Below are 9,103 nucleotides of genomic sequence, written 5' to 3' on the forward strand. Positions count from 1 at the left end.
ATGCGACCGGGGACCTGCACGGTAGCTCATTTCACAGGCTCAGCGGAGGCGTACCACAGCTTTGAAGAGTTAGGCTCGTCACCGGTTCGGTTTAAACGCAAACCCGACGGAGTTGGGCGCTGGTAACGGCGGCCAGCGGTTACCAGAGCCTGACTTTAAAGCTGCCCGAGCGGAGGAGCGTTACCGCGCCCGGCTCTGACAGTTTACGACGGCTCGCTGCGCGCCCCGATCCCCAAAATCCGCTCCGGCCGCCCCGGCGCTCCGGGCCGGCGGGCGGCGCTGCGCTCCCGGCGGGGAAGCGGCGGGGCGGCCATGGCGGAGCGGCGGAGCGGGGCGGCCGAGGGCCTGGCCCGCTTTTCCGAGTGGGCGGACGCGCACCTCAGCCTGCTGCGGGTACCGGGGCCGGTGGGGCGGCGGGGGGGGAGCGGGTGAGGGGACGGGGATGGCGACGGCGCGGCTGAGCCCCGTTCTCCTCCGCCCGCAGAGCCTGAGCGCCGGGATGGCGGTGGCCGGGCTGCTGGTGCTGGCCCGCAGCGTCCGCATGGTGAGTGCGGCGGGGCGGGGGGGGAACGGGCCGGGCCGGGCGGCGGGGAGGGAGCCCGGGTTCAGGGCTGTGCCCTCCCAAGCGGCATCTCCGCGGCCGGAACGGAGGGCAGCTTCCTCGGGCCTTCTGCTTTCTAACGGAGAAGCGTGTTCTGCGTCTCCCAGGTCCCCGCGGTCACGGGTCGCTCGTGGTGTACGGTCCAAACTGCCTCGTACCGCTAGTCCAAAGGGAAGGCGAAGTAGAGGTGTTTTCCTCGCGTCTTTTCTCCGTACTTCCGCGAACAGAACTGCTTTTTGAATATTTTTAAACCTGGCCCTAAAGCTTCCTTCTCTTCCTAAAACGAGCGGTTCACGGCAGGCGCTAATGCCTCACCGCTAGCTCCTGGCAAAGCCGCGTCTTCGCAGGTAGGGAGCGACCCGTTCTCCCGTGGTCTTCCAGCTGTTTGAAAAATAATAGTTACCCCGGTCTTCCCTCTGCACAATTCCAAATGCAGTTCGCCCTGAGAGAACATTTGTATAAAGTTTTCACTTTAAAACCTTACCAGAAAGCCAGAACTACAAAGGTTGCCAGAATTCTTTTTTCTCTTTTTTTTTTTTTTTTTCTGTTTTGTTTGGGTTTTGGTTTGATGGTTTGGTTTGGTTTTTTTTTAAACCAAAGGTTCGGGAATGTATTAATCAAGCTGTTGGAGCTTCCAGCACAAGTGAGATCAGACTCGAACAACTTCTGTTTGTAAAAACCTTCAGGCTTTCTGCCTGAATCTCTGTATTCCTGGTGGGATACCTCACGGACCACAAATGGGAAGGTTTACTGAATAAATAACATGCAGGAGAAAGCTCTTTGAGTTTAGTCGTGGTATTTTGGTTTTTTATTTCCCCCAATGGCTGGCGTGTCACAGCAGTTGTAGATAAGCAGGTCGGTACTTTTCATAGTGGGGTGTGTAGAAGTAGGTCAGTGTTCTACAAAAGGCTTCTTCCAGTGAGACCTCTAGACGTTAGTGTCTTAAATTGTGAGTGTTAGGCCGTCCCCGGTGCCTGTCCTTCTCCCTCCACCCCCTAAACCAGTGGCCGCTTGGTCCCTGCCCTGCCGCAGGCCAAGTCTTTGCTGCTGCTAAGCTTAGTTTTCCTGTGTGATCATGTAACTGTCCCTTTGAATCCTCCCGTTAATCGATGGCTATGGTATCAAATTTTATCTTCTTGTGATCTTTTCAAAGGTGTACACCTGCTTTTGTCCCTCTCCTCTTTTATTCCTTTATCACAGGCTGTGTTGTTTCTGTCTTCCCCACTCCGCCTTTGTTTTCAGTGTGTCTGCTCTTTGCTAGCATCTCTAAACACATCTTGGCTTCCTTTCAGCCTTATTCTAGCAGCGTTCAGGCCACTTCTAAGACACTCTTTTCGTGGTGAATCAACTGAACTTCCATATGCAGTGCTCAAAAAATGTGTTTCTGTTCTTTCTCTAAACCTCGCTTTCATGCCCACCTCTAATATTGCAAGTCCTGTAAAACAGGGAACATCCCTAAGTGTCTGGAAAGGCTGGCACGTAATGGCTCCTGCAGCTGATTACCATTAAAAATATATAGATATACTTGCCCATGCTGTCTAATAATAGATCTGTAATTAGCCAAACTATTTTAAGAAGTTGTTGGATTTAATGTGATTGTAACTGCCTTTTAAAAAAAAAAATTGTCTTGCTTTTCTTTCCGTCAAAAGACAGCAAAGTTTACAAGTGCTTTGGATATACCTGTGGAGTTTGTAGAAAAGAATGTGAAGTTGCGGGGAAAACTACATCGCGTAACTGAGAAAGGCCTGGAAGTTGAACACATTCCCATTAGCATTCCTTTCATTACATCGATACAGAGAAAATGTAAGTAAAAGTACGTGAAGAACAAGGGTAGGAATGAAACGTTGTTCTTCATGCGGCTACACGGAGAACAGGTAGGGGCAAGCTTGAGAGGAAGGGTTAAGGTACAGTTCTGGCTCTGCCTTTTGGTCTTTCCCTACTTTACAGGTGGGAAACTGGGGAATCGGAGACTGCGAGGAGACCTGTAAAAAGAGCTTGCCAGTACAATATTTGTATTAATTAGCATCATTATTGTGATATTTTTCTGGCAGCAAAAGCAGGCAGTTTATTTGCTTGCATAGCTCATCTCCTTCCTGCCAAAAAGACTCTTTTGGGATTACGCTTTTTTTTTTATGGATGAAGATCTGGCAGCTACATATACAAACCCCATTCTTAGGGACAGTTTTCCTGTGACTTTGCGGAAGCCGTCCATCAAGTCCGTGAGTCACACGGGTGCTTTGCGAACACCTGCAGGCGCTAATGCTTCTTGCCTATTGTTTCTGCCCCTTCAGATAAAATGATAGTGACTGATAATGAAAGCAGTTCTTTCTATTTGTATGCAAAATAAACCAGCTTAAACCACTTATGCAATCTTGAATTAATTTTTTTTACTGAAGGGGAGATGAGACCAAATTCTTATTCGCAAATAAGCAGTGCTTTGGGGAACTAAAATGGATTTTGGGGTTTTTTTTTAAGTCCACAGGAATAAATTCATTACCAACAGCTGAGGGTCTGTGCGAAGCATGAAATTTCCTTTGCTGCATTCAGGAACAAAGTTCTCTCTTTTTATAATCAGGGCAATCAAAAGGTCTTCTGCTGGTAAGGCTTGCTGGAGTGGAGTTGGCTCCGAGCGGCATGGCCTGGTTACAGCAAGAGTTGAAACCCGAACAAATGATATGGTTCCAACTTCTCGGAAGGGAGGACTTGGCACTCGACTGCCTTGTTTTAGTAAATAAGGTAAATACAGTGACAAAAATTGACTTTTATCTGCAGTTTTGACTTTGCGGTTATGCAATTCAGTTATCTCAGCACATTTAAGGAATGTTATTATTTATAATTTATTTTTTTATATATATATATAATGTTTATAGTTATCTATCTTGATATGAATTTTAAATGTATTTGTAAATCTGATTTCAAGACTAGTATTTTTGCAGACTGGTTCATGACATGAGTGTTATTTGTCTCTCAGATAGTGCTAGGCTATATTGTGTAGTTCTGATTAGCCTAATGTTTAGTCTATCAAATGTTCTCTCACAAATGTCTTGCATTAGTATTAGGTTTTAACAGTCTGCTGGGTTCCTCTTAACTTTTAACTCTTTCTGCCAGAGCGTAGATTTAGCCACAAGTAAAGCTTGTATCTCGGAGGGAATTCACACACACACACAAAAAAAAAAGGTGTTTTAAAAGTGAAGTGAATATCTTATTTAATGTGCCTTTTTATAGAGTCGATTTCTCAGCATGTGCTTAAATGAAGAGCTCTTGAGACAAGGGCTTGGCAGAACAGCACGTATTGAAGGACTACATCATGATTCCCGCCTGTACTGGAAACTTCACAAAAGACTGCTTCGAGCAGAGTTAAAGGCCTTGAAGAAAAATAAAGGAATATGGAAAGAAGAAAGCTACTCTGAAAGAATTAGAGATCGTATAAGCAACAATAAATTTGTACAGACATTGAAACAATTTGCAAGCTGGTTAAGAAGCTCTATTCAAAGGTAAAAAGGGAGACTTGCTTGGAGGAATGCCAGTTACCTATGTTATGCGCTTTATGTAAAGTGTAAGTTTATGATAAAAAACAGTGCCATAATTTCAAGGGTCCCTGTCTTGAACAGAAAACCCATAGTTACTTAATGCCATATTATAACCCATATGGGATTGAAATTTAGTAGTAGCATGCAGGCCACAAATTAAAATGTTCTGAAGCCGAACTTTTCCACAATAATGTCCTAAGTTAGTTGTCCAGTTTTCCACCTGCTAAACACCTACACAGCTCTGTTAACCGCCTAGTGAAAGCAGTCGACAGTCCAGTTTTTAAGAAGTGCAGAGTGTTAGTTCAGCATGTAGGGCCTTAAATGCTTCTCTGTTACATGTCATTACTATATAGCCCACATTGGTTAGAAAACTCCATTTCAGACCTTTACAAAGCTTGTGGTATGTGTTTACACACGAGCATTTTGTTTGAATTCTGTTCTAACACTGCTTTTGTGTATAATTTGTGTTTCAAAAATCTTTCATCTTGAATAATGGGTTGCATTGTTACCAATACAAAAGGTAATTTGTTACGGCTGATCTTAAAAAGCTGATAAGGTCATAACAAATAAAGGTTCTTGGGAAAAAAACCCCAACTCTTGGTATATCAAAGAATATAAATTAATATGTCAGTAATCCAAATTTTTAGAAGGCGACATTCAACTGAAGAGAAAAAACTGATGCTGTTTTTTCTGATGGTTCTATAAATATCTAAAATTAAGATGAAAATAAAACTTTAATATGAAATTTGAAAAGGTGGACCATACCGTGCTAAGAACTTAAATTCTTGGTTTTGTTTTATTTTTGAAACGTGTGTTAAGTATATGAGAGTGTATTATTCTTTATTTTGTAAATATTCTCAGAATAAAGATTGAATTTCTTATGTTCATTGTTACATGTTACCAAGCACTTGACCTTTGTTTAACCTCCCACAGTCCTAATATTTATTTGAAGTGTTTTACAGATTTTCTTTCTTTCTGTGTGATTCCTTGCCCATCCAATACTAGAGAGAAGAGCGTGGTACAAAATAATCTTAATAGCTGAACATTGCTTGTCTGACAATTAGTTGCTATGTCATTTTCTCTGCTGACTTCAGGGCAAAATTGTGAATCCTGACACTAAAAAAAAAAGGCAGCTTCTCCTCGGGTAAGAATAGATGTCAGTGCTTCTTTACTGTTTTTGTTCCTGGGTCCTCTCAGGGGTGAGGCTGGTTTTTGCAAAGCACAGTGAGCAGGTAGCCATGAAGTACCTGCAGCGCAGACCTCCAGTGTTGGAAACCCATGTGGGGGGCGGGAAGCGGCTCTGTGGGCAGAGGCGGACCTTGTCAGGAGCTGGAAACCATGAATCTGTGCCTGTTTAAAAAAAAAAAAAAACAGGGAAAAAAACTGAGGCATCTGGTTTTATGTATTATACGGTGAAGGGCTAGGCTAACCACTGCTGTGGTGCTTGGACATACAAGTCACGGTCAGGGATTCAGGACTGGCCGTGGCATTCTCTGAAGCAAAATTCAAAGTTGATTTTGAACTACACATTCGGCCTCAGCAATAATCCAATTCTCCTGGGGGATTATAGGTGTTCCTGTTCCTACACTTTGTAAGTAAAAAGAGCTTTTCCAAACTGGGCATAATTGTACAGGTAGGATTTTTTTTCTGTAATAATTAAAAATAATTCTACCTGGACTTTGCACTTCTATTTTATAAATGAGTCGTAGGAGGATTTATCACAAAAAATCCCCTGTAAAGCTGAGAGAAAAATCTCAGGAAACAGCATGCTACATTTCCAGCAAGCAGAGGTGAGGTGTGGGTGAGTGTGAACCAAGCTTGTTCCCTCACAGTCTTGCCTCTTAGCCCTTTTTAGCCTTGGTGAAGTTCAGAAAAGCCCTAGAGATTTTTCTGAATTACAGCAAATCGCTGTATCCTTTGTGTTAGGTTGTGGTTTATGAGGGATTTTTAAAGGGTGGCAATACAGCTGCTGTATCACTTCTGTCGAGGAAGCCTCCCCTTACTCTGAACTAAATTAAGTTCCCTTCCCTGTATTGGTGGCTGTGAGGTAGTCTTTCTTACAGAAATAATTTCAGAAGGAACTGTGGAGATGGATATCCAAATCTTTGAATTCAGGCCTCCAATCTCCTTTTGTGTTTGTTGCACAAGACAAAAAGTTTTGGTGATGTGCTCTTACTGCAGTTCTCGGTCAGAATACAAACCCAGGGAAGCAGCTTTGCGTAAGGGATCAGTGCTGTAATGGACAACGCTAGTCTCACAGAGAGTAACCCAGTGGTGCGGGATTTGGGATTGCAGTGACAACTGATTTCATGAAAGTCGACTCATGTAATTGTTTGTTAATGCTGTTTTCCTTATCATCCAGGCTTATCTGTTTTAAAAAAACCCACCACCACACCCTCCCCCCTCAAAAAAGCACAACTCAGTTCAAAGCTGTGCTTTCCATCTGTGCAAGGCTTGAGAGGTTGCAGATCCTGTCTCCGTGGGAGGCCTGTCTATTGAAAAAGCGGTAACAGGAGTAGAAACAAATAGCTCTGCAGAACCGAGTTGAGGAACCGGCTGGGAGGTCAGGGGAGAAAAAGCACTTTTCTCTATTATCTAAAAACACCCTGCACTGCCTCTGAGGAGCACTATCCTGTTCCTTTAGCCCCAGCAGCAATACACGCAAGAGTATTTCCAAGCAGAGGGTGCAGTTTGTGTGTGACTGGGAATGAGCATAAGGACAAGAATTAAATGGTTTATCTCTCTCGCCTTGGCCCTGCAACTCTGAATGCACGGCGAGCAATAAAACATCTTAAAAAGATCATAGGGGGTGAGAGGAGAGGCCTCCAAATGGCCCACTAAGAAAAATATCTTCAGCTTTGCACAGGCCTTTTGCTGCCGGTGCAGCACATAAGGCAAATGGTTGTCATAAACATTACCAGGCTTTTTCGGAGCCCACCCAAAAGCGGTGGGCACGGTGCCGTTAGCATCCTTTCCTGACAGGCTAGCAAAGCAGCTCGGCCCCGCGCATGGAGCGAGGCTTCGCTGCCGCACAGCGATGGGTGCCTGGGATGGCTTCCCCCTGCCAAGGGACAGGAGAGACAGCGCAGTCACCTTCCCCAGGCTACACCTCCTCTTCGTTGCCGTATTCCCGCTCCTCTCCCTGTCCGTCAGAGCTCACACCTGCCGGTTCCCTCCAAAACGCTCCTCAGTCACCCACGGGACTATCAGATATCTAAAGTTATAACTCTGACAGCGGAGTTTTAGACTTGACCTCCTCTGCCAGCGGCGCGTTCCCTCACGCCAGGAGGAAGCCCAGAGCTTTCGGTGGCCGTCGGTACACCGTACGCCAGGGAAATCAGAGCTGTGTAAGTACCGGTTATCGCTTCCCTGCCGTTAGGTTCCGTTAACCAACGCAGGTGAACAGCCCTCGAAGTTCACCGTAGATATTTAAAGAAAAAAAAAAAAAAAGTCAGTCAAACCCGACGATTTCCCTCCCTTCCCCGGGGGATCCCGCCCGTGCTGGGGGGAAGGTCCCTGAACGCTCTCTCCGGCTCCCGGGGGCGGTGGGTGCCTCCCCGGGGCTGCTCCGTGGTCCCGCCGGCGGAGGCGGCGAGGAGAGGCTGTGAGGAGAGGCGGCGAGGAGAGGCTGTGAGGAGAGGCGGCGAGGAAAGGCTGTGAGGAGAGGCTGTGAGGAGAGGCGGCGAGGAGAGGCGGCGAGGAGAGGCGGCGAGGAGAGGCGGCGAGGAGAGGCGGCGAGGAGAGGCGGCGAGGAGAGGCGGCGAGGAGAGGCAGCGAGGAAAGGCTGCGAGGAAAGGCTGCGAGGAGAGGCGGCGAGGAGAGGCTGTGAGGAGAGGCGGCGAGGAGAGGCGGCGAGAAGAGGCTGTGAGGAGAGGCAGCGAGGAAAGGCTGTGAGGAGAGGCGGCGAGGAGAGGCGGCGAGGAGAGGCTGTGAGGAGAGGCGGCGAGAAGAGGCTGTGAGGAGAGGCAGCGAGGAAAGGCTGCGAGGAAAGGCTGTGAGGAGAGGCGGCGAGGAGAGGCTGTGAGGAGAGGCTGTGAGGAGAGGCGGCGAGGAGAGGCGGCGCCGCCCCGCCCCGCGGCAGGTGCGGCGGTTGCCGCCGTCCCGGGGCGCCCTGAGGCGGCGGGACCGTCCCGCCTCGCGCGTCTCCATGGCACCCGCCGCCGGCGGGGCGAAGGTGAGCCTGAGGGGCCGCTCTGAGAGGCCGCCCTACGCTCCCTCGGTTCCCGCCGGTCGGCGGCTCCGCCTCAGCCCGGACCGCTTGCCCCGGTTCGGGTCGGGGAACTTTGTGAGTCCCGCTGTGGGAAGGCGCTACCGGGACGGTTAGGGAAAGGGCCCCGCGGCTAGCCGTGAGGCGGGGTAGCGCTGAGGGGCGGCGCGGCGCCCCGCCGACTCGCAGCGGACACACAATGGAGCAGGTTGAATAGGAGCGGGCGCGGGGCCGCAGCAACACCGGGGCTGGATCGCCGACCTCGGCCGCCGCTCCGCTGGCGGGCGGGAGAGCGCTCCGCTCCGGGTACGGTGCCGCTCCGGGTTTCTCCTACGCTCCCCGCCGGAGGGCGGGCCGGGCCGGGGCGGGGCGGGCGGCAGCGCCGTGCGTTTGAACGGGAGAGCAGGTTGAGGCGGCGGCGGCGGTGCGGGACGCGACCGGAGCCGAACTCGGCGCCCCGCGGTGAGTAGGTGACGGGCCGGGCCCCGGGCGGGACGCTGCCCTGCCGGGACGCCCCGGCCCCTGAGGTGCGGGCGGGCGGGCTGGGCGGCGGTTGTGGGGCTCCCTGCGGCGGGGCCGCGGCCGGCGGCGGGACGGAGCTGTCCCCGGGCGGGCGCGGACTTCCCGCCCCTCTGGGAACCGCCGCTGGGCTTTCGTTTGGGGAGTTAACGCTGGGTTTTCCCGGCGTTTGTAGCCGAAAGTTAAGATGAGGGTTTACAAGGTGCAACTTTTTGTTTTTGTTTGTTTTTCACCTCATGGGTAAAA

General features: G+C 49.5%; 1 protein-coding gene across 1 annotated transcript; it reads left to right on the plus strand.

The window, feature by feature from the left end:
• The first annotated feature begins 280 nt into the window (after positions 1-280).
• Positions 281-5,024, plus strand: C12H3orf33 (chromosome 12 C3orf33 homolog). Its single transcript, XM_052804518.1, has 5 exons — positions 281-393; positions 485-544; positions 2,251-2,404; positions 3,177-3,337; positions 3,827-5,024. Exons 1-5 carry the CDS (start codon positions 313-315, stop codon positions 4,097-4,099), a joined length of 729 nt encoding a protein of 242 aa, XP_052660478.1. The 5' UTR covers positions 281-312; the 3' UTR covers positions 4,100-5,024.
• Positions 5,025-9,103: the final 4,079 nt, after the last annotated feature.

Source organism: Harpia harpyja, chromosome 12 (assembly GCF_026419915.1).
Source record: "Harpia harpyja isolate bHarHar1 chromosome 12, bHarHar1 primary haplotype, whole genome shotgun sequence".
Taxonomy (NCBI): Eukaryota; Metazoa; Chordata; class Aves; order Accipitriformes; family Accipitridae; genus Harpia; species Harpia harpyja.